The following is a 27,006-nucleotide window of genomic DNA, read 5'->3' as shown; positions in this document are numbered from 1 at the left end:
ATCACTGTTTGTGCTTTTGTATGTTGTATAGGTATAGTCGCTATCTCACGGACAGTTGAATCCCCCCTCTTTCCCCTCCCAGCATGGCTGCAGACTCGATGGAGATTGACGACTCTCTTTACAGGCAAGTCAAACCTTTCTGGCTGTGCATCACAATCTGTGCTAGTCTTCTGCACTAAAGCACCAGAAGCTACAGATAAGGGCACACAGAAGTCAAGAAAGGACATGACAACACTGTGCTTTATACTATAATCAATGCAGTTATTGCTCCTCACTTGTCCCTCCTGATCTGAAGCACTTCCCCTCACACTTCCTCTTCCTTCCTTTCCACCTGTCCAGCCGCCAGCGATATGTGCTGGGAGACAGCGCTATGCACCAGATGGCCCAGTCCTCAGTCTTTCTCAGTGGAATGGGAGGACTGGGAATTGAGATAGGTAGGCTAAATATCACATCATGGCACAGCAGCACTGTAATATATTCAGTGCTATTGTATTGACATGATCTGCATTGCCAATTGTGATTTAACACTAACAAACTTCACTTCTTATTTCACAGCAAAGAATATTGTCCTGGCTGGTGTGAAGGTGTGTACTCTCACTAAATCTCATCATCGTGACAGCGTGTAAAGTTTCAATGTGGAGTGTCTTGCGTCTTCCTGTAGCCTTAGGTGCTGTATTTGACATTTATTGGCAATGCTGCAAGAATTGTGGTTTTTTTTTTATTAACCACCTTAATGTGTCTAAAAATAAAATCATCCTGGTTTTATCAAACATGAGGTTAAGCACTACACGCTGCCAGTCCCAGTTGTGAAGACATTGGTACAGCTGTCTCTTTGTAAGACATTAATGTATATTATTTTTAAACTGATCTTTTGTTGTGAGTTTGTTGTTGTCATGTATGTTATGTAATGTCTTGGCTTTTATCTGGACTGTGAGTCAGCAATAAAGTTTTGAATTGAATTGAAAACATTTAATATTTGTATGTGAAAACAGGCTGTCACCCTTCATGACACAAAGCAGTGTGAGACCTGGGATCTGGGCTCCAACTTCTTTATCCGCAAAGAGGATGTGTTGAGCCAGAGAAGGAGGTAAAACGTCTGACCTCGCTCTCACTCTGAAATGTCATGCACTCACTATATCTCAGTTTATTTGTCTGTCTTTACACATTCTCATCCACCCTCTTTCACTTTTCTACCACAGGGTGGAGGCAGTGTGCCCTCGGGTGACAGAGTTGAACCCTTATGTCCATGTTGACATGTCTTACTCCGCTCTGGACGACAACACTGATCTCAGCTTCCTCAGAAAGTATCAGGTAAGGTTTTGCTTCTCAGAATCTGGATTATGAGCAACCCGTGGGGCGTGGGGAATTTTGAATTGGTTTCTCACTTCTCCTGCAGTCCCACCGGTGACTAAGAAATGTTTGTTGTATGTAAGGATGAAAGTCACCACACAATTGTAGACTTTAGGGTGGCTGCATTGTTTGTAGTTGACTCTTATGGAAAACGGAGGGTATAGTCTGATCAGCTCAGTTTCAATAGATGAGATCTTATGGTTAATCACACAGTTAATCAAGTATATAAATCACCAGTCAAACTAAAAAAAAAAAAAAACTGGAAGCTGAGCATTCAAATCTGACTTAAACAGGATAGGTTCCTGCTTCAGTGTATGATAATGCCTTAACAAGTTTGAAATAACAGGCGTCCATGAGATGTCTGTATTAGCTGTTTGCATTAATGGAACAACTACAAAATTTACTTACTGTCATTTGGTTTAGATGGCAGATGACGTTAGTTGACACCTGCATTTTTTTCTACTCTGACCGTCTGCTCTGCTCTCTCCTCCAAGTGTGTGATTCTGACTGAAGCCAGATTGAGTCTACAGAAGAGAGTGAATGAGTTCTGCCACTCACAACAACCCCCCATCAGAGTAAGTTTACAGCCCCTAATGTGGTTATACATTACACAACATTAGCTAAACCATTTCTTTACAAATGGGGAACTTAAAAACTAAAATATTAACTAAACCTTCGGCCTGTTTCACTGTATGTCCTTTCCAGTTCATTGGCTGTGATGCATATGGCATCTGTGTGCGGGTGTTTTGTGATTTTGGAGATGAGTTTGAGGTGTCGGATCCTACAGGAGAGGAGCCCAAGGAGATTTTCGTCCAAACTATCACTCAGGTAGTCTGAGCACTCTGTGCCCCGAATGTTTTTCTTATTATCTGTTAGATTTTTGCCAATTAATTTCTCTTAATCAGACATTTTTTTGCTGTTAATTAATGATAAAATTATTATGAGCCACATTTCTGTGTGCTGAAAGAGTAAGTGGGATGTGCCAGATTCTTGCATTATATGAAAATGCAACTCCATAATTCATCTTTGGAAGTAGAGCGATGAAAATACTGTCTGCTACACAAAACACTTTAAACTCCTTTTGACCCTGCAGGACGATCCTGGGGTGGTAACATGCATGGACAACCAACCTCATGGCCTACAGACGGGCCAGAGTGTTGTCTTCAGAGAGGTTAACGGCATGGTGGAACTCAACAGCAGCGTGCGACAGGTTTCAGGTATTATGTCTACATTGGAGCAAATAACTTCACTCACTTTTATGTTATTAAGAAGTTTTTAATATACGTTTATCATTGTAATTGTGTGACACCAACATACATATCCAGTGAGACAGATTATTCAACAAACACTCTGTTCATACCATACTGCGTCTGTTATTTCATATATATTCACAGTCATATTTTGAACTATTCTAAGAGCGGTTTTGATGAAATGTTTACTGTAATTGTGCATTGATCTAATTTAAATCATTTCTGTCTGCTTTTGTATATATTTGTGCGTGTGTGTGTGTGGTATTAGTCCTCTCCCCTCACAGTTTCGCAATAGGAGACACATCTCAGTTTCAACCATATGCACATGGAGGTTTCTTTGTTCTGGTGAAGACCCCTAAAACGTACAGATTTGTAAGTTAACCAGTTGTCATTATCAAGCACAAATATCACAGTCTAACATAAAAACCCATCACCCACCGTATTTTTCCATTAATGTATTTCAGGAGGCAATAGAGCAACAGCTGTGTGATCCTAAAGTCCTGACTCCAGACTTCAGTAAACCAGAGGTGAGAGTTTTGATGCTGTTGCTGGAGACGTCACAAAGCAAGTGAAGCAAATTCAGAGCAAGCCATCATACATTGAGAGACCCTCAATGGATAAAAACACTGCCTTTATATCATATTTACTAGGGAAGGAGAACAAACAGTACGTGTACAGACCAATAGAATCACTTGACACGTCAGTATACCCTCCTTGCTTAATCGTTTTACCCCCAGGGTTAACAGCTTTGTGATAACCATCAATCTTTATTTTCTAATGTTAGTTTCCTTAAAGCCAGATAACTCAAAGATGGTCTTACCAAGTCAACCTTGATACAGACTCCAGTGAACAAATGCCTAGTCATTTTTGTTTGAGTTTAACTAAGCAGTTTCCTGCCCATCAGGCCCCTCTACAGATCCATGCAGCCATGTTGGCTCTGGACACCTTCCAGGAGCAGCACGGTAGACTCCCCAACATCGGGTAAGCAAAATACTTCTTTGCCTTTCAATCTTCTGCCTCACACTCTTTTACTCAACTGTACCTGAGGATATCACTTGTACTGGCTGCGGTTTTCAGTGTGTGAAGTTGTTGAAATGTGACATGTTCAGTTGTGAGCAGTTTCACTTTGATGTCATCAGGTGTTTACAGGATGCTGAGGTTTTACTGAAGCTAACCGAAGAAGTGAATGCAACTCTCAGGAACAAAGTGAGTGCTTTTCTTTCTTTTTTTCATCCCTCACGTTTTCATTCTCTTGAACCTGCAAAAATGCTCCTCTTTGAAAAAAATGATTGCGAGCACACAGATGTCTTATCTCATTTTCCTTTCAGACTTCTGTGAATGCTGAGTTGGTGCGCTGTCTGTCGAGAACAGCAAGGGGAACTCTTCCTCCGTTAGCAGCAGCTGTAGGAGGTCTAGCCAGCCAGGAAGTTCTTAAGGCCATTACAGGGAAGTTTGCACCACTGCAGCAATGGGTACGTTACTGAATCTAAACTCCTCCTACTGTAAAAGTGAAATGTTGCCTATTGGTAGGTCAATAGTTCAGTCTACCCCTTTTCGACAGCAACACGTCAATGGAAACCAATTAACTTTAACAGGGTTTAACAAATGTTATCAAGTTTTGCATCTTTTTAAAGAAATGTCCCTTAATTGTTTGTTTCTTTCTCTGTTTCTGTCCTGTTTAGTTTTATCTTGATGCCATCGAGGTAGTCAGGCCACTGCAGTCTGTTCCTGCTGAGGAGTTTTTCCCAAGAGGCGATCGCTATGATGGACTGCGAGCTTGCATTGGTGAATCAATGTGTCAACAGCTGCATAAGCTCAGGGTCTTCATGGTAAGGATTGCGCAGTACAAAGAAGAGCTCTTATATATTTATGTAATTTAAGGTTTATGTCCAAATGAACCTACAATGTCTTCTCTTCCAGGTGGGCTGTGGTGCCATAGGCTGTGAGATGCTGAAAAACTTTGCTCTGCTTGGAGTCGGGTTGGCCAAGAGCTCAGGAGAGGTGGTTTCCTCTTCTATGTTTGACTGTATTTCTTTATGAATTTAAAAATTATTACATTTCTTGGTGATACATATTTAGTGAAACTTTGCACTCTGCATCTGTCAATTCTCAGGTGTGCATCACAGATCCAGACCTTATCGAAAAGTCCAACCTCAATCGGCAGTTTCTCTTCAGACCACATCATATACAGGTGAAGAGAAGTCTGCTTTATAATCCTTTTTTTCTTTTCCTCCACCCTTTAGACTTACCATTTCTCTTCCTTTTCTGTAACCTTGACTCATCTTGGCAAACTCAACCTAGCACTTAGAAATATGTCTACGTAACCCAGAAATAGGGAAGGAATTTAATGCAATAGCAAGCACTCAGATTACGATCAGCGTTTAGAAGAAACTTGACTAGAATCAATGACTTTAACATTCACACACTGTTTTCCTGTCTTCTTTTTGCCTCAGAAACCGAAGAGTACAACAGCAGCAGATGCCACTCGTGATATCAACCCCGACCTGCAGGTGGATGCTCACCTCAACAAGGTGTGTCCTGCCACTGAGAGCATCTACAGCGATTCCTTCTACACCCGCCTGAACTTTGTGGTCACTGCGCTGGACAACGTGGAGGCTCGGAGATATGTAGACAGGTTGGTGCGAATATTAAAGTAGGAAAATCGATACTTTCTAAAAGTATTCAGTTGAATTTGTTTCCCTCATCATAAACCTAGAGAGAGAGGGAGCATATTTACGACATGAATGTATGAGCTGGAAAGGTATGTCACGAAACATTTACTTATTTGGCGAACAGCTGATCTTGTTTTATTTTTCAGCCGCTGTGTATCAAATCAGAGAGCTCTCCTAGACTCTGGCACCATGGGAACTAAAGGACACACCGAAATCATTGTGCCAAAATTGACAGAGTCTTACAATAGCCATGTGAGTATGTGTGAGAGTTTGTTATTTATTCCCTGCATTAGTCGGTCCCACAGACCTTACTCTTTTCAGCTCTCCTAAATATATCCATTCCCTTGGCTCACAGAGGGACCCCCCTGAAGAGGAGATCCCATTCTGCACTCTCAAGTCTTTCCCTTCTGTCATTGAGCACACCATTCAGTGGGCCAGAGACAAAGTGAGTCAACGTGAAATCTTTTTTGAGGGTATGTGATTGTGTACTACCCGAATCTTGAACTTGAAAAATGATAAAACTTTTCTTTGGCTTTGTCTAGTTTGAGAACGCGTTTGTCCACAAGCCCTCCATGTACAACTCGTTCTGGCAGACCCACAACTCAGCTGAAGTGGTGCTACAGGTAAGACATTAATGTTGTGACTGACTAATTGTAAGTAGCCTTTGTGTTGATTTTTGCCAGCGATGTAATATTTAATCAAATATTTGTGTGTTTTATAGAGGATGCAGGCGGGGGAAAGTCTGGATGGGTCATTTCAGGTCATTAAGCTGCTGAGCAGACGGCCTAGCCAGTGGGAACAGTGTGTTAATCTTGCCCGTCTAAAGTTTGAAAAATATTTCAAGAGAAAGGTAACGAGTCTCCCCCTGAAGATATATCTTCATTAGATAGACTGTTTGAAATGTGTGTTGAAGCAAGCTCCACAATGATATGCGGTGTGATACTGATTTACATGCTGCTGATGTTTTTATGCAGGCTCTACAACTCTTGCACTCTTTCCCTCTGGACACAAGGTTAAAAGATGGAAGTAAGTTTTTAATCAAATACACAAATAGCTATAAAGTTATTTCACAACAATTTAATATGCTTTTTCACTGCAGTGAAAATTATACTTATAAGCAAAACATATAATGAATTCTTCTTCCCTTCCTTAGGTTTGTTTTGGCAGTCCCCAAAAAGACCCCCAGCACCATTTGATTTCGACTTGAAAGACTCTATGTGAGTATGCTCTTAGATTACAGTTTAAGCCTTTCTTGTATTGTCTGTTTCATATGTACGCTTGAAACACACTCCTCTTCCTCCATCAGGCACTTCACTTTCATTGTCAGCACTGCTCGGCTCTTTGCGGGGATTTATAACATCCCTTACTCAGAACAGGTGGGTAGTGCACACTCACACATACGAAATTTAAAACACATACAGTTACTCACTGACCAACTCGACCTTTCCTTCTTTCTTAGGACCTCTCTGAAGAGGCGGTGACCAGGGTTCTCGCAGGTGTCAATATACCTGAGTACAGTCCCTCAGAGAAAGTAAGCTTCTCCATCAGTCTGGTCTTTGATTCCTATCCGAGTGTAAAGCATCCTAATCTTACTGATTTTTGTGGATCTGTCCCTTCCAGAGTATAGAGACAGATGAGACGGCAAAGAAGCCTGACCTGATAAAGATGCCTATAAGCAGTGAAGAGGAGAGGGAGGCCATCTCACAGCTGGAGGAGGCCATTGCTACTGACAATGTCACAGCAGGTAAACAATTTAACTCAGGAAAATCACAACAGTTTTGTAACTGGACACTCAAGATGACTGCTAAATTTTAAATGTGAAACCTGGAGTGGTACTGAGTTAAATCCACTACAACAGTGAGAATAGTTAGGGAACATGCACTATCTTTCACGATCCTTCTAAGAGGGCAAGCTCATATTACAAACACCGTGAAACTACTTTTAATAATCGGTGATAATGTGTTTCACATGTAGAGAGGTTACAGATGAGTCCACTGCTGTTTGAGAAGGACGACGACAGCAACGGCCACATGGACTTTGTCACATCGGCATCTGCTCTCAGGGCAAGGATGTACTCCATCGAGCCCGCTGACAGACTCAAGACCAAACGCATCGCTGGCAAGATCATCCCTGCTATCGCCACAGCAACAGCTGCTGTGGCTGGATTGGTGAGACACATTTGAAATGTTGCCATATACTGATGGTTTAACATGTAGTCATTGTTTTGAAACGTATACAGATACTAGGCAATGTAAATTTGATGCCCGACCGGGCCCCAAGGGTCAAAGCCCTCAAGGAACCTGACTGATGCTTTGTTATTTAACCTCTGTGTTGGTCACTAATTGGCCATAACAAATACCTTCTTTGAGCATAGGGCGATTCATTAGTGTACTTTGTACCAGAACACATTAGGCCAATGACAATGAAAGACTTCGTGGTCATATGTCATTGAGGTCTTTAACTGTTTAACTGCTCAGAGTTGTGGTCAGAAGGTTGCTGGTGCCTTACATGGTGGCAGCCTGCATCTTGTACAATCCAGATGGATGAATGTTTACTTTCTATATTAAGATGTTAATGTGAATAGATGTTGAAAGTTTGGTTTAAAAATTAAAATTACATATATTTTCAATATGAATGTACGTGTAATACTATTTATATAATGTAACAATAATTTTGTGTTATTATTTTGATGTACTCAGGTCGCCCTTGAGATGATCAAGGTGGTTGGAGCCTACGAGTTTGAATCTTTCAAAAACTGCTTCTTCAACTTGGCCATCCCTGTAGTGGTGCTGACTGAGCCTGCTGCAGTCAAAAGGACACTCATCAGGTAGGAGCATATGTACAATCTAACTGCCTCCAACATAATCATAATAAAACACCTTTAAGGGCTCCATGGCCCGATAGCATTGCTGTTTTGACTCCATGCACTGAAAGTATCTGAAAGTAGAGTCTAGTACACTTACGACCACACCTCACTGTTGTACCATCATAGCAGCAAAATGAAAATTGCAGCTATAATATGGCACCAAACACATTGTTTTTAGCCATATTTCATAATTATTTAAATGAGCTGTAGTGACAACTCTGTGATATCTCTTCCAGGGATGACATCTACTTTACCATCTGGGACTGTTGGACCATCTTTGGCCATGAGGACTTCACTCTCTCTGACTTCATGAATGCAGTCAGGGTGAGAACCATTCACTCTTATTCTACATTGGTGTATTTTTCCTGCATTTCCAATGAGGTTTTTTATCTTCTTCTTTGTAGTTTATCTTCAGTTTTTTCTTTTCTTTTTGATGATGACTAGTTGTTTTATTTCAGGAAAAGTATGGAATTGAACCCACGATGGTCGTCCATGGTGTGAAGATGCTCTACGTGCCTGTGATGCCTGGACACTCAAAGAGACTGAAACTAACGTACGTGTTTCCCGATTCTCCAATTGTTTGTGATACGCATTGACCCATAAAGAGTTTTGTGCCCTTCTGGGTACCCAGAACGGAGATCAGAGTTAGAAAACAGAGCTTCTACAGGAGTCAGTCTCTTGCTCAAAGACACTGGGTGGATGGTTTCTGTCATCTAGGCCATTAAAATGAGCAAATTTGATGAAGCATCTCAAATCTTTGCTTGCTCCTGTGCTGTTCTGAACACATTTGAAATTATTCCCCTCCATAATTCACATTTAAGTGATCCATCCTCAGTCCAAACTGAACACCTTGCCTCTGACTCTACAGGATGCACAAGCTGATCAAGCCATCAGTGGACCGTCGCTATGTCGACCTCACCGTGTCATTCGCTCCGGAGGCAGACGGAGACGATGACCTCCCCGGTCCTCCGGTCAGGTACTACTTCAGCCGCAATGGAGAGACGCCCTGACACCTTCCTAGATGTTGTCCTCAAACCTCTTGTGTCCTTACTTCCCTTCTTTCATGTAAATTGTTGGACCCCAATAACCTGGGTCAGGGCCAAGAGCTATTCCCTCAGGATGTTATCCGATAAGGGCAAAGCTCCTGGCCCCAGCTCAAGCCCCCCCCCCCCGTACTTCATGGAGCAAGAAAAGGCCAGTCTTGGTTTTCTTTGCCCCAGATCTAGCCAGTGGAACACGAGGTTGCTGGAGTAGCACTTAACTGTACCTGTGTACATATATTTTATCTGTTCTGTTTTCTACTCTGGTGAAATGCACAGCCCTGCCTGTGACGATGCCTTAATTGATTAATAACCTTTTTTTCTGTTTGTGCAGTGAGTCTGACTAAAAACTATGTTTACAGAAACCTGCATACTCCCAACACAGTCTCTTTTGTGTTTTATGTCAGCTAGGCCCTAAAGGGGGTGGTGGTGGTAGGGCTGTTGGCGCAGTAAAGTAGATTTTTTTTGTTTGTAGGCATTACAGTGTCTTCTTCCTCGGAGTCCTCTCATTGGCTTTGAAAGTATTGCCAACCACAGAATTTGCCAGTTGTTGGTCATCTCCCCTTGTAGAAACAGGCCAAGCCAATATTTGTTGAATAATTTAGAGATGCAAAAGGTCAGTGGACAATGGCAAAAACCACCAAAGATACTGATTATCATTGTGTCTGCAGATGATTGTTCTTTTATGACTTTGACAGCCTCATTAAAAACACATTTATATCACGGGGGATGGGTATTACCTAAACATTAAAGGGCAACACACACCGGCTTCATCTCGGGTTGATGCACGCCAACTCTTTGGGATATATCACTGGCCTACTGTCGAGTGTCAACACATCACAAAGGCAGCAATTTTATCATTGTTCCCCAGCCAACTGACGTGCATCAAATGACGCAGTAGATGTGTGTTGCTCTCATCACTGTGGGTAGAACCAACTACTCATATTAGCTGCTAGTTGTAACCATCTTGTTAAATACTTGGGTCATGACCGCATCAACATTAGTTAACACCTTTGGGTAAAAATATGTTCCATATTAGATAACACAATGGCATGAGTTCAATTCACACACAGAAAAAGCCTTTTTTTTCCTTCTTTAAACATCTGTTCCAACATCTGGGGTAACACTCCTGATATTTTAAAACACCTTTCTTTTTTTAAAAAAGAAGTATTTGCTGTTCATGATGTATTTGTTGTATTTGTTTATGGATGTGTGTCATAAACCCTGACATGTATTTATTTACTTGTTTCTAATTTTTCTGTGTCAAACTGAGCCTGTGTTGTTGAGCTCTATTGAGTCATGGTGCACTGGTTAATTGTGAACAAGTCATCCTAAAGGGGTTTTATCCTGGGGTGTAAATTGCCCTTCTATTTACTTAAAGGTGGAGTTGTGAAAAGCTTCTTTGAAGTAGTCTGCTTTGGCTTATATTGGCAATAATGTCAATGCAGTTTTGAATGGAATCATGTAAAAATCAAGCTAAGTATTGAGGTTATTGAGATCCACCTGACAGTTCACCTACAGTGCACGAACAGGTTATCATCTTCACAAACAATTAAGTCACACAAAATGCTTCCTGGACGACATTTATTTTTCTCCCCATAACCAGAGGTGGTAAGTTTCACTTGGCACAGAAACTGTCTATCATATTGACAACACTTTTTGTGCAGTGAATGTCATAAGTGTAAAACAAAACAGTGTTAATGACTGACAATGATAATGATGTATGTTCTTGTGACAGACAACCAATCAACCAATGGTCCAATAAAATGTGAGATTTCAGGATGTCCTCTAGACTGAAGCTGCTTCATGTCTTTGTTTTTAAGTGCATCACGGTATGTTTGTCATTTTTAAAGAAAACCATTGTGGAAAAAATGTGAAACATTCTTCAGTTCCAGCTGAGAGGATTTGCTGCTTTTCCTTGTCAGATTGTAAACTGAGTATCTTCAGGTTTTGGACTTTTTGTGACATGAAACAAGACATTTGCACTCATAACCTTCAGCATTGTGAAGTTGTGTTGGACATTTTTTCACATTTTCTTTTATGTTTAATAGCGTAAACTGTTAATTGAAAAAGAAAAAAAACAAACAATCTGCACATTAATTGATAATGAAATTCATTGTCTTTCGAAATAGAAAAAAACATCATCTTGCATAAAATCTCATGACAGATGTATAATTTGTGACACTGTACACCAGAAAATAGAATAAATACATTGAATCGTTCATTTAGAGCTCTGCGTTATCTACATTTCATTATTGTCGATGTTGTGATTAAAAATATATTGATCTGAAGTACAAACAACAGTATGAACATATATTACAGAGTAAGTAGATGGTGTTTCTTTTCAGCCAAACACTCACATTATATATCGAGGTCCTGCAAGTTGCCCCAGCTGGGTCCCACCTTGACTTTGGCCTTAAGCTTTACATACAGTTTAACTGCTGACTCCATCTCCCTCTTGACTATCTGAGCCACCTGAAAGAAAGGCGGTTGGTAGAGAGACAAAGAATCAAGTATGTTTGTGGTCTTTTCCAGAATGTGTTATGCTGTTACTCTACTCCAAAATACGTGAAGTAAATACACTTCACTATATTAAAGAGCTATCTGAAAATGAGTCTATCATCTCCTATCACAGGCCAATCAATTACTGCGAACAAGGTTGCCATTTTATTGAATATCTCAAATTCAAGTTATATCATGGCTGTCTGTCTTTTTAGCTTAAGTTGAGACTTAACAATAAATACAACTGTAACTAACCTGTTACAGTTACACTAACCTGTAATAAGTGACAATCCAAAAATGTTACCTGTATGAGGTCTTCCTCTGTTGTTTCATAAATGAGCTCATCATGCAGCTGAAGGACAAAGTAGGCTCCTCTGAGTTGAGGTGTCCCAGCCCTGCGTTGATTGCCGGCTGTATAAAGGGACACCGTTTGACATCATCAGACATGGTTCATTTGAAATGATGCAGTGGTTACATCTTTTCTGCATGTTTATGTTTATACAGAAATAGGAAAAGCCAGACTGAGTCACCTGAGTGCGTGTGCTGGTGAGAGAGAGGAGCTGCAGGATAAGTTCTCCCTAGTCTTTTCTGGATGTTCACAGTAGCGAGTTTAACGATGTCTGCCGCTGAACCCTGTACAGTTGTGTTCACCGCCTGACGTTCTGCCTGAATGACGAATGAATGAAAAATCATATATTTCACAGTGAACAGCTTATAAATACATTCTGGCGAGCTCTGATGGACGTGCTTGCCTACATGTGCTTTGACGTGCGTGTTGCCGTTAGTGATCCCAGGCAGGTATCTCCTACGGCCCATCAGAGTCCGAACATAGCCGTTCTTTATGCAGTTCTTCACAGTTTCTCGAAGAAAAGCATTGATCCCTGAAACACAAGACAGGACATGGATGTAACGTTCCTGTGTGGGAATGTAGAAGTTTAATGGAATTTTGTGGACACCAGTTATTGGCTAAATGCAGAGTTTTGTATTTTTCATCTGTTATTTTATTTTTATTCCACTACTTTCAGTAGTTTCAGTTCAGTTTCTTTTTTTAATTATAACTTGGGGTTATTTGTCAGGGGCAAGATTCACAACTTTGATAAAAATGTCAGCAACACTAAAAAAGAAAAACAATACGTACAATATGAACAAGTACATCTGTGTGAAGGATGTAAATACTGCCACAAACGTTCACAATTATTTGGGTCCAGAAAACAATGAGTGGGTGGAATGAAAGGAAGAATTAAACAGCAGTGTATACCTTTGTATCTGGCCTTGAAACTCTCTATGTAGCAGGCCGCGTCATTCTCCTCCACTCCCATTTGCTCCCCCAAAGACTTGGCTCCCATCCCATAGATAATGCCATAGCAAATCTGCAAAGACCGAATACATGTAATACATGTGTGAATGCATGCATGTCCATTTCGTCCTCCCTCTCCTGCCTGGTTGTACCTGTTTTGCCTGTTGTCTGAGGCTGTCATTCACGGACTCTGTGTCGACACTTTTCCACTCGGCAGCGATGCAGCGAAACACGTCTGCTCCTCCATTCAGCACCTGGAGATACGCACAGTTTCATCATTTTTACGTCTTTCTATTGACATTATATGATGTTTTCTTGCATCTAAGCCACTGACCTGCAAAAGGCGTTGATCCTTGGAGAGGTGAGCCAACACTCTCAACTCGAGCTGAGAGTAATCTGCAGCCAATATCATCCCACCTACAGTACAGAGCAGATCACAGCTGATGGAAGAGTGAAGTGACAGACAGAAGAGGTGAAAACAGATATATCATCATAGTAACCTGAAAAGGGTACAAAGGCGTGTCTCATGCTGACGGAGAAGGCCTGGCCTCGTTCTGCACTGCCTTCTGCAACTGAAGGCACCACAGAACGTCTCTTCTTTCTGTAACAAAACAAAAGAGGACAAACTGTCTCATTCCCTCCCACACATAATGTTACGCACTGAATTCAACACCCATGACATCACAGCAGTTAACAATTACCTTTACTTTATCAAGTGTTTGTGTTGCTGTCACAACTTTGTAGTCAGGAATACCGACTCGGAAATATCGACTTCCGACTTTTAATGGATTGGAGCAGTAACCTATTGACCTACCCCGGTTTGGTGGTCATCAGGCTGTCCTGTGAAGGTGGACTCTCACCCACCACCGTGGGCATCTCAATCTCAAAGTCTTTGGGGACGTTCTGTATGTTGGGCTCAGTGAAGCTCACTCTGCCTGACAACAGAAGACGCTGGGTCACTGCATGCTTTATATTAACTTGAAATAAAATTGTAGTGCACAATAGCAGGAATTTGCAAATGTCTACGAGACAGCATGCAACGTGTAGTGTGTGTATCTGTGTGTATGTGTTTTACCTGTGGCTGTGTGTGTCTGAGCGATGGGGTATATTCTGTCCATGCTCAGTGCAGTGTGGTATTTCTTCTCTCTCTGCAGGGGGAACACCACTTTAGTCAGTGCGTTAGTGATCCGCCTCCACTCCAGAATCACACCTGGCAGCGGGTGCAGGGGAAGGAGCTTCTCCAGCACATCCTGCCAACACCATTACAAGTCAGTTTAAGCACAGGGAGTCAAAGCAGTAGCAAGAATTGAATGTGATGCAAAGTAGTTTCACCTTGGTGGTGCTGAACTGCTTTCCAAGTCGAACTCTGCCACCACCTCTCCTGGTGTAGCCGAGAGTCTTCTTACTTTTCGATCCACCAACGTCACCGTTTGGAGGCAGGTGGAGCTCTAAAAACAGCACCTGCAGTACAGCAAGCAGGAGGTTGTATGTTTTACAATGCTTTGTTGTTAATTGGAATTTGGTTGAAAGACAGAAGTCGTGTCAGACCTGTGCTATGTCATCGACGCTGGTGAGGGAGAAGCTGTGTCCTGCTAGGTTGTAAGCCTGACCTTCCAGCGCTGTGAGTTTGGCTTGCATCACGTGTTTTTGTCGTTCGCACTCTTCCACGCTGAAGCCCACTCCATTCAGTTCCAACAGAGCCAAACACACCTGGGAAGGCATCTCAGTGCTCCTGAACATGTCTGACACATGCGTACAAAAGCATTACAACCACAGTAAAGCCATTAATGTAATAACACTGGAAATATAACGTTTGTTTATACCGAGCATGCCATCTTTCTCCAGCAGGCTGGTGAGATGGTTCATGACAGCGAGTACGAGCACACTCTTGGTTGCTGCCCTGACACGAGGGCAGTGTGCGTGCGCATTTCCAAGACCGTCCAGCAGAGGTAATTCTTCAGGGCAGTAGACGGTCACCATGTTGGGCAGAGTCCTCTCCTCACTGCCAGGGTCCAGCAGCCAGCACGCAACCTGTGGTAGACATTCAAAACAGAATCACGCTGCTGCAATTTGAATTTTGCTCTTGACATTTTTATGAAATGTTCTGAGCAAAACAACAAATAACAAATGTTCAAATACATGTTCTCTTTTAAAAGCTCCTATTGGGTTTTTATGTGATGAGTGAGCCATTCAAATTATTCTTAGTGGGGAAGATTTGCAGGAAAATGAAATGACTCTGGTGATGCATTGCTGTCTTCCAATACTCTCAATTGTCAAGAGGCTTTAAATGAAATCACATGTAACAGCTTGGTCAGGATGTTAGTGTCTGTATGCTGTACAGTGTGTGTATGAATATGATCTATCTCACCTTTGGATCTTCACAGTTTCCCTCCAAGCTGACGCCACAGCTCAGGACTAGCATCTTGTACACCTGGATGATATCATACGTGACGACCACACCTCCTCCATGACCCGCTGATGACCTGCTCAGACAGGTTTTCACCTGCGTCAGCCTCTCACTCACTGGCAAATCATCATCCAGTGGAGGAGGGGCCAGACTGGAGCTCAAACCTGAGGGGTTGACAGACAGACTGAGCTGAGGAAACACTTTTAGAGTGAGCCTGTGCATATAAGCATAAATGTGTGTGTCTTTACCTTTGCTCTGCTCTTGCTGCAGAGACACGTAGTATGCATCTCTGGCTCCCCAGCAGACAGACAGTCCAATTAAAACCAGTCCATCACTGTCTCTTACTGGAAAACCGTCGACCCTCTGGAGCTTTTGATGACGTGCTGACGCTGCACAGAAAACATGAAGTGGTGAGGAGACCACATGAAACAGTGTGTTTCTAGTGTCCTGCAATCAAAACCTTACTTAAGTAAAATTGTGCAAGTATAAGCAGCAAGAGTTAATTAACATATCAAAGTTAAATTCATTCTGCAGTATTATAGTCCCTGTGGCAATGCATTTTCCAGCTAACCCAGGAGGGTTTTTCAATAGTTTATTTATCTTAGAAGTAGGAGAATTTATAATTAAAATATGATCCCATAAAGGAACACTTGGTCCCTCAGTTTATCACCAAAAATCTAATCAACTAGAATTACTTCATTATGGTCGTATGCCTCAGTGCACCAGTCAAGTTGCTGTTCTTGAGCGGTGGTGTTGAAAAAATTGCCAGAACATTTTTTTTGCAGAATATTCTGATGCCACAGTGATCATTTAACCCCTGACCTTTTTGGATATCAAATGTGATAACTTCATTTTATTGTAAATAATTTATGAATTCTTGAGTTATGGCCAAAAATGTGTTTTGTGACACACCTCTCACTGTTGGCCACCACAGTGTAATTGGTTCATCCTTGAGTCTAAGTGAAGATTTGTGCCAAATTTGAAGAAATCCCCTCAATGCGTTCCTGACATATCGCATTCAGTAATTTGAAGAAACTCTGTCAAGGCATTCTTGAGATATCACATTCAAAAAAATGGGATGGATAGACAGACACCCCGAAATCATAGTCACTTCAGTCCATGTTTGTCAGTTACCTCTCTTATGTTTCCCTCCTATTTCCTCCTCAGCCTGCTGTCTGTGCTCCCTCCTCTCACAGGCCAAAGCCAGAGAGTACCTCTCCTTTGTTTTCCACTCATTAATGAAAGTGTTGAAGAGGCGCCTGTCACTCGCCACGTCTACGATGGAGAAGCTCCCAGAGTTGCTGGAACAGAGTGATGCGTCCTGAGACAGCTGAAGAGTGAAGCCTTCATCAGTCACAGGTGATTCTACATCAGAGGGAAGCTCCTGCCGGGGGGAGGATGGGGGAGGCCTGAGATACCGGGGCTTAGATTTTGAACTTGATTGAGGGACAGGAAGAGTCTTTGGGCTCGGTCCCTGCTGGTGTTTGTGGCTGCGATCAGACGAAGAATTAGGCTGTTTAGTGTCAGTTTCTGATAGATGATCACTGCGTCCTGGGCGAGATTTAGGACAGTTTGTGACTGCTGGTTTCTGTCTCAGAAGGGTTGAAGGAGTGGACTGGCTAAGTGGCCGAACGGTGAGAGGTGACTGGACAGATGAGGTGGTCAGTTTTACTCTGGGAGTGACAGGTGGCGTTTCTTGAGTTGGGGGAATGAGATCACCAGCAGAGCCTGGCCTCTCTGCTACATCCTCACTGTTATTTCTTGACTTTTGTTCCTTCTGAGAATCACTCTCAGCAGCAGCGACCTGCTCATTTGGCTTTGCCCTTTTTCTGGCCTGTACTGAGGACTGAGGTAGATCTGGAACTTGTGCTGTATTTGCAGCATGCGTTTGATTGGTTGTGTGGCCTGTTGTGGTGTTTTGCCAGGTCTGGTCAGACATACTAGGCCAGCGGTCAAAGATTTCTTGTAAACCAGGGCTGCAGGAGAAAGTGCTTTCAGGTACATTTTGGACATGTGGGTGTTTTAAAAAGACATTATCTGATATTTTAATTATTTTCTTCTCTTCTTGCTTTCCATTTTCACCTTTTTCATTCATTGGTTCCTGTCTTCCATCTGGCTTATAGTCATTTTGTGCATTATTATTCTGTTTAATTTTATGTTTATAGCCTCGGTTAATAATGGACTTATCCTCGTCATTCTCTTTTTGAGTCGTGGTAGTAGTTGTAGTGGTGGGTTGTGGCTGTATTTCACTGGATTTAGGTTGGGGTTCGGACAGCTGCTCCTCAGGCAGAAACTGATCTGTGTTGGTTTGCGGAGCTTCATGATGACTGGCTTCTCTGCCTCTGCTCTGCCTCTCCAGAAAGTGTTCACCCACCAACAGCGAGTCGCCCCACTCTGACAGGTTGAAAGAGGACTCTCCCCATTGGATCGCTTCCTGCCACTCCGCCTCCTGATTGGCGAGAAGCTCGCTGCGTCTTCGCTCCTGGGTTGACGGGAGGGGGCGCTTGTCTCCAATCTCCCGGCCGACCGATTCCTCTTCGTCTGATTGGTCGAGGATCTGGTGCGGGCTCAGACCAGCCAGCAGAGAGCTGTCATACAGGCTGTCAAACAGGAAGCTGCTGCTTCTGTTCACACTCTCAGAGGCAGCCTGATCGGCACAGAGGGCCTCATTCTCATCACCACCTTCGTCTTTATCATCCAGTACATTATAACCAACTGGATCAGGAGAAATCTGTAAAAACAACATCATATGATCGGATTTGACTACATTTGATGTTTTAATCAGTACATAATGGATGATTCTGATCACTCACCTGGTGGCTGGTGTTAAGGATGAGCTCCATCTGGCTGTCTGTGAGAGAAATATTGAACCTGGGACACACATTGTCAGGACCTTCAGGCCTGTTGCTTCCCTCATTTGCGTCCTTATCCAGCTCTACAGCCGCTTTCAGTTTTTCCTCCTCTATTATGTTTTCTGTTTCTGCCAACTGATTCATACCTCTATCATTCCCATGACTGTGTTCGGATGTCTGTTGAACAATGATTCTTTCTGTCTGAGTGTCCAGTTCAAAGCTGTCCCCAAAAGTCTCTTCTCCTTTTTTGAGATCTCTCTCAGCTTCTTCATCTCCAGCGTACAGCTCAGGAGATGAAAACTTATCGACCTCTCCACCGTCGATTCGTCTTCGCTTGGCCTCAGGAGAGTTTAAGGGAACAGAGGCAGGAGAGACAGACACAGGGGAGTCCAGCATATGTGCATTTGTAGCTGCAGAAACACCAGGAAGGCTTTCTTGCGCATGGCCAGGAGCTTGAACAGTTGAAGGCACCTGGTCAGCAGGTGCTGGATTTTGGTCTGATGGAACTTCTCTGGGTTTTGAGTGTGACGTGTGTGCAATCTGTACATTATCTTGTCGGCTTTTGTCAGTCTGTATAGAGTGGAGGACTTTGCTCAAAGCTCTCGAGTGTTTCAGTCTACCTGGCTGCACAGGTGACGCTGCAAGCCCTGTGGTAACATCTCCTTTCGATGTCCTTGTAGAGACACCGTGTTGTTCTTCTACTCTGGATGTTGGAGCTCTAAACCGAGGAGGAGGCATTGGGGAAGAAGGCAGAGGACGTGGCATTGGTGGAGGCAGAGGGCTGGATACAATCTCAGCCAATTCCTGTGTCAGGCTTCGTTCAGGAAAAGGACGATTCCCTTGATGACTCTCTGGTCGGATGGAGACAATCCCTTTACTGGTCTCCTCTTCTTGCTTTGAGCTTATGTGCTTTTTTCCTTCTCTTTTATCACCTAGAACTTCTGTATCTTTTGCCATTTTCTTATTTGTACCATCTTTTTTCGTTTCCTTGCTTCTTTCCTTTAGTACTTCATTGCCTGTTTGTCTGATTTCTGGCTCTGTCTTGTCTTCCCTTCTGCTCTCTTCCGATTTTCTATCCCCTATCTTTTCTTCAGGCTTGCACTTCCCTTGCTTTCTCTTGTCTTCAGCTCCCGCTTTCTCATGTTCCTTATTCTCCTTTCCACGTCTGACAATATCTCTACTCTCACCTCTCTTTACCCTGTCTCCTTCTTGGTGATCTTTAATGGTGTCCACCTGTGCTTTATGAGAGCTAAGACGTGATTCCGGTGAGGTGTCCGAGTCGCTGCTGTGATGGTCATCAGGGCTGTTCGCAGCAGGAGCCTCAGGAGGAAGTGATGTTGGGTCCCACTGGATCCCTAACTGGGCCAGGTCTTCCTGAAGGAGCAGTCGTGCCTCAGACACAATCTCAACAGCGGCTTCCTGTTCCGTCAGGGCCCGACCACCGGTGACCCAGACGCATCGGAGGCTCCGTCTCTCCGCTGCCTCCCCCTCACTCTCATCCACTGCACGCTTAGAGCTGAGGAAGACGGACAGTACAGAAACAGAACATTGGCTTTACATCTGGGGTCATGTTTCAGGGAGAGTATAGTGTGGAGTGCTGATGCTACAGTTGCACACACTAGGTTATGGTTGAAGAGGGGTTTACAGGAATGTGCCTGATTTTATCTCCTGGAGTTTTTCAAAATAAAGGACATTGGTGTGTTTATAAGCTGTGTTAAGAGTAATGTCTACTCCAATCACTACTCTGGATATATTTTAAATATTTCTAAACAATGTATTTGATGTACCAATGTCTTTTGCGGGACTTCTTAACTCCATCATAGAAAACAATCTTGTTAATGTATGGGAGCTAAGAGTGGAAACAAGCTACTGTAAGTGCTGGTTTATATACTCATCCCAGCTGCTTCCCCTTCATTTGAAATAGCCTGTGTGTGCTCTAAAGAGATCCGGCAGATATCATCGCTTATATAATGATGCATTAATATCTTAATGGAACTCACACAAACAAACAAACAAACACACACACACGTACCTCTTAAATGGGACAGCGTTCCTCAAGGCTTTCTCCACATCAGCTACAGTAGCCCTGGCTAGTTCAGCAACAGTACAGAGGCCTTGTGCAAACAGTGTTCTGGCTCGCGTTGCATTCAGGAGGGAGACCCTGACGAGGTCGACCAGCTCCCTCTGGACTCCAAAGCTCAGCCTGGTTTGGTATTGGGACAACAGCAGCTCCATGTTGTGCCAGCCCAGACGCTTGCAGAACACTGTGACCATACCTGAAGGAAGGGCAGTGTTTCTCTCAGCTGCACAACTCAGTGTATCATCTGATGTATGGTCATTGATTTACTGATGTTTAGCTTTTTTTTTTATAAATATATATACATACTCACAACCAGACATCACATTTTAACACACTTGCTGAGTCTGAATTACACTGGGTTCTCATAAACCTTCTTACAGTAACTTGAAGCAAGAAGCATGAACACTTCAGAATGACGTGTCTCGGCAGGAAGCATGTAGGTGCCAAAACATCAGCTAATGGAATGAAGTCTGTGCTGTATATCCGTCAGTCCAAAGTGCTCCTGCCTCCTGCATCAAGTTACTTGACTTGTTACTGCCCTCCCTTTTTAATGTAAAGACGTGTCTCTTCTACAGTCACGTACCTGCATATGTAGAAGCAGACTGCTGGAGAGACTGTAACTGCCCACGATTGCAGTTGTATTTGGACGCCACTGTTCCCAAAGGCATCTCATTCACCAGATCTTGTAGCACAAGGGTGGTGAAAAACCTGTAAACAGATAAATAGGAGAGAATGTTAATGACAAAACCTTTATTTGATCAAAAAATTCTCAAACTTACAACACAACATACAACATAAATTGTTGTATGACTATCAGGGGATGCATCCATGAACAGTTTGTTTTAGGGTCTAACTTCTGAGTCACAATATTGTCACAATATTGGGAATAAATGTGCATGTTACATCATTATTTTTCATGTTTTGGTCCGTCAGTGACTTTTATTTCAACAACAGCAAACCACATGAGTCAACTATTCGCCAATACTATGATATGCATAGAGTTTGTGTAATTAACATGAATACTGTATGTTCATTACCGTTTATGAATAGCCATCTGTCGACGCTGCTTCTCCGTCTTGGCGACAAGTTTGCAGCTGACAGATCGCGCGAGAAAACCTTCCTGTACGCCCACCAGCTCTGCGACTCTCTTCATCGACGATGAGAGCTGCTCCCACAGACAGAAGAACTGATACCAGTCTATGGTCGTCCACTCTGCGTACAACGGCGTGATCTGAGGAGAATTTGGACATAGAACTTTAAATACTATGCTTTGGAGGTCTGGTCTGGATTTTGCGTGTATTTAGTAATGTATGTAGGGTTTAGGGGTGATAAGGAGTGAATACAGTTGACAGAAGTAATAATATAGGTGTGAGTGTACCAGATATAGAATGTGCAAGTCATTTTCCAGGACAAAGCCCTTCATGGCCCGCTGGAGATCTGCAAATACTCCCAGAGCCTCAGGAGGGGAGAGGGAGGAGGAAAGGGTGGCAGCACCAAGTTGAGTCGGACAGTGCCGCTCCTCTGGATATGCAAAGACAGATCAGAGGATATGTAGCAGTAATAGCAAAGGAAGTAAAACTGATACTTTGGTTTATAGACTTCTTCATTCTGCACCAGTCGTTCAATTTGTTACTAAGAGTCTACTTTTCTCAAATGTCAAGATATGAAGAATGCTGATTGAACATGGAGAAGACAGCACAAGAGGCAGTACCTTGTCCGTCCTTCTGGATGCTGATGAATTCATTGTCAATCAGCCACTCAACACAGGCCTCAATAGCTCCTTTGTTGCTCTCTTCATTTGATTCTTTCTTGGTGTCACATTTCATGCTGGCAGCCAGCAGTGAGCACGATGCATATAACCTCACATCCTGCGGCGTGCTGGCTACACCTCCAACAATGATCTGCGAGTAAAAACATAAACAATTTTTAATAAGTACTTAAACATGACCATTTATGGCTTTAAGCCATTTCCATGGGTGTCAAATTCATGCAGATGTCAGCCGTACCTCTAGGATGGCTCGCAGCATGCTGGTGGTGACGCCCTCTCCCTCCCTTCTCACCAGGCAGCTGCTGATTGGCTGAAGAGCATCCTTAAGGAGACTAATACCTTTCTGACGCTCAGCCTCCTTACACACCAGCACACTCTCACCTGAAAGAAGTCAAACAAAATCATGTGGAACCAAGAGCGAGCTGTGTTTTGTCTTTCATCTTCTGCCCCCTTTCTTCCTCCATACCTATAGTGTCAACCCCTTTTCTCCCAGCTCGTCCAGCCATCTGTTTGTATGTGAGCGGATCCAACAAGTGTCCATTGAAGGTGGGGGTTCGAATGATGACCCTGCGAGCCGGCAGATTAACCCCTGAAGAGAGTGTGGAGGTAGCAGCCAGGACTCTGACCATGCTCTGACGAAAAGCTCCTTCCAACACATCCCGCTCGTCAAACGTCAAACCTTAAGAGACAAACCGAGCGTAAATGCACCTTGCACGAGACAAACTTTATCTCATTCATAGTCAGAAAACATTTGAACACTTTTTTGTTGTGGATGAGAGGTTGTGTGAGTGTGTTCACCAGCGTGGTGGAAGGCCACCCCCCATGGCACAGTCCGCTGGAGGATGGGGTCTAACCCGGCGGGAGTCCGTCTCAACTGGGCTACAACATCCACTAGTCCCTCCTGATCCAGACTCACTGGCTGAGGCTCTGCTTCACCTTGACGGTCTGAAAGGATGGAGGGTTGAGCAACAGTTTGACTTCACTATTAAATACAGTGTGTGTAAAAAGATGTTGAGATGACATTTAAATTCAAAGTACCAGCGTGTCTGAGGTTGTAGAACTCTCTGGCGATGCTGTCTGCTAGTTTTTCACACCAGTTCTTCGAGGGGCAGAACAGCAACACCGAGCAGCCGTCTCTCACAGTCTCATAGCACAAGCTCACTATGTGGTCATCATCACCCTTTACGAAAGTGAAAATGTACACGATTATACTATTAAAGAGTATGAATCCTTCACGATAACATGCACGTTGGATAATATCTGAACCTACCTTAATGTGGAGCGCAGGAGTGAACTGCCGGACCACAGAGAGGCTCTTGTCGTAGATGTTGCAGCCCACCTTGAGATGCTCCTGCAGAGGTACAGGTCTGTAGTCTGTCTGGTAGAGCTCTGCACCCAACCAGCTAGCCAGGAGGGAGAGGTTAGGCAAGGTAGCGCTCATACCTATGATCTGTACACCTTCAGAGAGAGACCTGCACACAAAGTTGAATAGATTAGCAGATGAGAAGAACAGAGTCTTCAACACTGCAGCTATTAGACAAGACAAATGTAGACAGAGTAACACAGACAAACCCAGTGGTGTTCTGCTTCTGTGCGATGTAGCGGATTTTGGTTAAGAGCAGCTCTAGTAGGTATCCTCTCCCAGAATCTCCAACCATATGTAACTCATCCACCACCACCATACCTAGTCGTACAAAAACACTCTTATGAACTCACGTTCTGTTTAATGTTCAATGAAACACACGATTATCACTGTTGTGTTACCTAGTAGACCCATGCTGTCTTCTTCAATGAGTCTGTTAATGAGAGAATTGGCTTTTTCTATGGTACAAACAGCCACATCCAGCGATTTGAAGCCTCCAGCAGCCGAGGTGCTGCCCATGTATCCCTCCACACGAACTCCTGCGTCTTCGAATACACTCTACAAGGTCAGAGGGAAATGGTGATAGATATACGATGACACACCCACAGACAGAGAATGCAGTATCTATCACAACGTGGATGTATTTTTCTGTCCACCTCACCTGAAGGTAGTGCATCTTCTCTTTGGCCACAGAGACAAACGGCAGAATGAAGAGAGCTTTTCTTTTAGTCTCCAACACACGCTTCAGCATCAGCAGCTCTGACACCAGAGTTTTTCCAGCACTGGTGGGGGCTGAAAAAGATGGAATACAGAGCTGAAAACATCCGAGCAGTGACTCTCTCTTTGACACACATGCTAGAGAGAGACATTCAGATTCTTACCAGAGTATACCAGGTTACCTCCCTGCAGCACCTGTCCAACAGTGAGGCACTGAGCCTGCCATTCAAACATGTGAGACACTCTGTGTTTATGGTAACGCTCCAGGACAGGTTTTGGTAAGCCCCAACTGGATAACAGCAGCTTTTCAGCTTGACCAGCGGGAGCGTGCAAAGCAATGCCTGCAGTAGAGCACAAATCAGAGTCCTGACTTTACACATGACATTCAATCAAACTGGTGACAGGAGTCTTACAGGCATTTTGAGCACAACTAGAGCTGCAATGATTAATCGAATATTTGCCAATTAGTTTGGTAATCAATTAATTGGTTTGAGTCAATTTTCCTAAAAAAAATAAAAAAATCTGAATTCTCTGAGTTTAGCTTCTTAAATGTGAACATTTTCTGGTTTCTTTACTCATTATGTTACAGTAAAGTAAACATCTTTGGGTTGTGGACAAAACAAGACATTTGACCATGTCATCTTGGGCTTTGGGAAACATTGATAAACACTTGTCACCATTTTCTGACATTTTATGGACCAAACAACTAAATTAATCAAGAAAATAGTCCACAGATGAATCGATAATGAAAACAACAATTAGTTGCAGCCCTAACCACAGCAAAGTGGATTTTATAAGGGAAGGATATAAATGTAAATCAGTTCAAAATTATGCAATGTGGACAAGAGATGCATCACACAAGGTGCAAGACTGGATTACCAAGAAGACAAACTAAGCAACTGTTGCAGGTAGCCCAAAGCTCCAGGCTTTACCGTCTTAAATCTGGTGTGTTCATGTGCGTCGGAATGTGGGAGCAACATGGACGCCAAGGAGAAGTTGTTTCCCATTTTATCACTTGTTTCAAGTATTTGAGTGACTAGAAATTGCAGCGGAAACAATACAATGACTTTGGTAAAAGTTTCTAACCATCAACCCAATGTTGATTCAGACTTTCAGACCAGGTGTGAAAGGAGTCAGTAACACGGAGAAGAATATTACAAATGACTTCACCTGGCTGAGGTAAAGTGTCATTGAGCGTGCTGAGGTCTAAGCCGCTGGGGACCGTGAGCACAGAGGCGGACTGATTCTGTAATGACTGCTGGAGTTTGGCCTTCTTCATGGCCGCTGCGAGGCGGGTGGGGCTGAACAAGATGTAGTCCCTGGATACATCCAGAGGTGGGTCAGCATTCATGTTCGGCCCACTTTTGTCTTTGCTCTTTCCTCCGGATGTAGCTTTCTGCCTAACACGAAAAGTAAGGAAAACAGTCGTTAACAGAAAAGTACAAAAGCTGATAATTGGAGCAAAGAAAAACTGTGCAGTTGTGTGTAAGTTAAGACTCACTTGTTGGAGCTGCCTACAGGCTGATCATGTTTTAGCTCATTGATGCAGGCAGAGCCTTGTGATGCCTGGATGCTTTCTACAACCCTTGGAGCATGCTCCACTTCCTCCGAGTCCTCGCTGAAGAGGAGCCTCTGAGCAAGGTCTTTGCAGTCAGCTCTCCATCCTGGTCTCTTGCAAAGTGCTCCATCACTCTCCCTTCTATTGTCTGCAATCAGTGCAAGACGCCTGGAAAAGACAGCTGATGATGCCGGCACTTCCTGTGCACATCCGTTTACTGCTGGCGGTAAAGCATCGTCGGCTGCAGGCTTCACAGCGTCGGCAGCATCCAACACCTGCAGCATCTCTTCATCAAGAGCTAGAGTGGATTCACCCAGTGGAAACACTGCTCCTCCACCCTGAGATGGAGATGAACACATGTCATGTGTGATCTATGTGACTATGAAAGAGAGTCAGAGATGACAAAGAAAAACTTTCACTCACCATGAGGTTGTCTTTGTTGATCTTCTCTAGTCTGTTCGTTTTGTCTGATGGACAGCTGGTGTCTCTGTCTGGTGGCTCATCGGGAGCTTGGAGGCTGTGCCCACTAACATGTAAGAGAAATGCCTCAAAGATTGGAAGATGTCTCTACAATCCGCAATTATTCTCATAAATCAGCCAACATTACGAATAAAGTGAAACTGTCACTTAAACTTACCCTTTTTTCTTCTTGATCTGGTGCTGCCCCATGTAGCTTTTCTTTTTCGGGGGAGGACCCGAGCCGCTCATACTGAAGAAGCTGGACTGTTTCTGACAAACTGGTGAGTAGGTGGACGTTGATTAACATGACATCAGTTTGACTCTGGACACGAGTTTAAAAACAATGTTTAACAATGTGTGTCCAAGCTCAGGAAGCGGAGGAGCGAAAACAGGCGCCGCCGTTGATTTAAACATTTTGGTTGCCGAGTGTAAACATTTTTTGTCCGTTGAGCAGCGCGGACACATCTGAAATCAAAAAGTCCGCCGCCGCGCCGCCGCGGTGCTCCACAAAAACAGTTCGACGGAACAAATTCTCGACAGCAAAAGGTTCCTATGCACTCCTAAAAGACTGTCCTTCAGTGAAATGTTTGGGGGAAAATACAATGTTTCTGGATTGCTCTGTGTTTCATTATATTTTAATGTAAACTATCTATGAAAAATGTACAAACACCCGTAAGCTGTGGTAATTAATATCTGTGGATATATCTGTGAATATTATCTGTGGATAATATTCTGTGTAACTTTGAACTTCTACTGGAAAAAAGCTTTTTTTTTGTTTGTTTCATAAGATTCAACACAATATATGAGGAAGAATATTTTCTAATC

At 43.2% G+C, this 27,006-nt stretch overlaps 2 protein-coding genes across 2 annotated transcripts; one reads left to right on the top strand and one right to left on the bottom strand.

Annotated features, from left to right (window-relative positions):
• Positions 1 to 337: 337 nt before the first annotated feature.
• Positions 338 to 10,976, top strand: uba6 (ubiquitin like modifier activating enzyme 6). The gene is made up of 30 exons (XM_084363604.1): positions 338 to 434; positions 556 to 584; positions 993 to 1,087; positions 1,200 to 1,311; positions 1,845 to 1,925; positions 2,056 to 2,178; positions 2,444 to 2,567; positions 2,869 to 2,972; positions 3,065 to 3,127; positions 3,505 to 3,581; positions 3,740 to 3,806; positions 3,929 to 4,072; positions 4,283 to 4,429; positions 4,521 to 4,601; positions 4,714 to 4,791; positions 5,054 to 5,235; positions 5,419 to 5,524; positions 5,628 to 5,717; positions 5,815 to 5,895; positions 5,994 to 6,122; positions 6,247 to 6,298; positions 6,426 to 6,489; positions 6,579 to 6,648; positions 6,732 to 6,803; positions 6,893 to 7,016; positions 7,247 to 7,440; positions 7,972 to 8,099; positions 8,375 to 8,462; positions 8,597 to 8,691; positions 9,007 to 10,976. The coding sequence occupies exons 1-30, from the start codon at positions 371 to 373 to the stop codon at positions 9,146 to 9,148; spliced, it is 3,006 nt and encodes a 1,001-aa protein (XP_084219730.1). The 5' UTR covers positions 338 to 370; the 3' UTR covers positions 9,149 to 10,976.
• Positions 10,746 to 26,624, bottom strand: polq (polymerase (DNA directed), theta). The gene is made up of 35 exons (XM_084363590.1): positions 26,360 to 26,624; positions 26,146 to 26,248; positions 25,666 to 26,060; positions 25,335 to 25,564; positions 24,329 to 24,505; positions 24,109 to 24,239; positions 23,849 to 24,005; positions 23,657 to 23,768; positions 23,355 to 23,556; positions 23,123 to 23,264; positions 22,883 to 23,029; positions 22,551 to 22,763; positions 22,323 to 22,465; positions 22,028 to 22,217; positions 21,695 to 21,837; positions 21,354 to 21,547; positions 20,900 to 21,024; positions 20,269 to 20,512; positions 18,198 to 19,752; positions 16,519 to 18,115; positions 15,633 to 15,773; positions 15,346 to 15,548; positions 14,801 to 15,008; positions 14,526 to 14,719; positions 14,310 to 14,438; positions 14,053 to 14,227; positions 13,792 to 13,912; positions 13,478 to 13,578; positions 13,312 to 13,394; positions 13,130 to 13,231; positions 12,939 to 13,050; positions 12,437 to 12,561; positions 12,211 to 12,346; positions 11,985 to 12,091; positions 10,746 to 11,653 (listed from the first exon to the last, which is right to left on the bottom strand). The coding sequence occupies exons 1-35, from the start codon at positions 26,428 to 26,430 to the stop codon at positions 11,540 to 11,542; spliced, it is 8,322 nt and encodes a 2,773-aa protein (XP_084219716.1). The 5' UTR covers positions 26,431 to 26,624; the 3' UTR covers positions 10,746 to 11,539.
• Between the last annotated feature and the right edge of the window lie 382 nt (positions 26,625 to 27,006).

The sequence above is a fragment of the Pagrus pagrus genome, assembly GCF_965226575.1.
Source record: "Pagrus pagrus genome assembly, chromosome: 2".
In the NCBI taxonomy this organism is placed as follows: domain Eukaryota; kingdom Metazoa; phylum Chordata; class Actinopteri; order Spariformes; family Sparidae; genus Pagrus; species Pagrus pagrus.
This window is presented reverse-complemented; position numbering and strand designations above follow the sequence as displayed.

Excerpts from the sequence above, each read along its gene's own strand:
- polq (XM_084363590.1), bottom strand. The coding sequence starts at position 26,430 with ATGAGCGGCTCGGGTCCTCCCCCGAAAAAGAAAAGCTACATGGGGCAG. Across the intron at positions 14,720-14,800 it reads GGAGAAAGATGGCATGCTCG|ACATGTTCAGGAGCACTGAG; the intron begins GTATAAACAAAC and ends CGCATGTGTCAG. Across the intron at positions 14,228-14,309 it reads AGCAGTTCAGCACCACCAAG|GATGTGCTGGAGAAGCTCCT; the intron begins GTGAAACTACTT and ends TGGTGTTGGCAG.
- uba6 (XM_084363604.1), top strand. The coding sequence starts at position 371 with ATGCACCAGATGGCCCAGTCCTCAGTCTTTCTCAGTGGAATGGGAGGA. Across the intron at positions 2,568-2,868 it reads CAGCGTGCGACAGGTTTCAG|TCCTCTCCCCTCACAGTTTC; the intron begins GTATTATGTCTA and ends GTGTGGTATTAG. Across the intron at positions 3,128-3,504 it reads CAGACTTCAGTAAACCAGAG|GCCCCTCTACAGATCCATGC; the intron begins GTGAGAGTTTTG and ends CCTGCCCATCAG.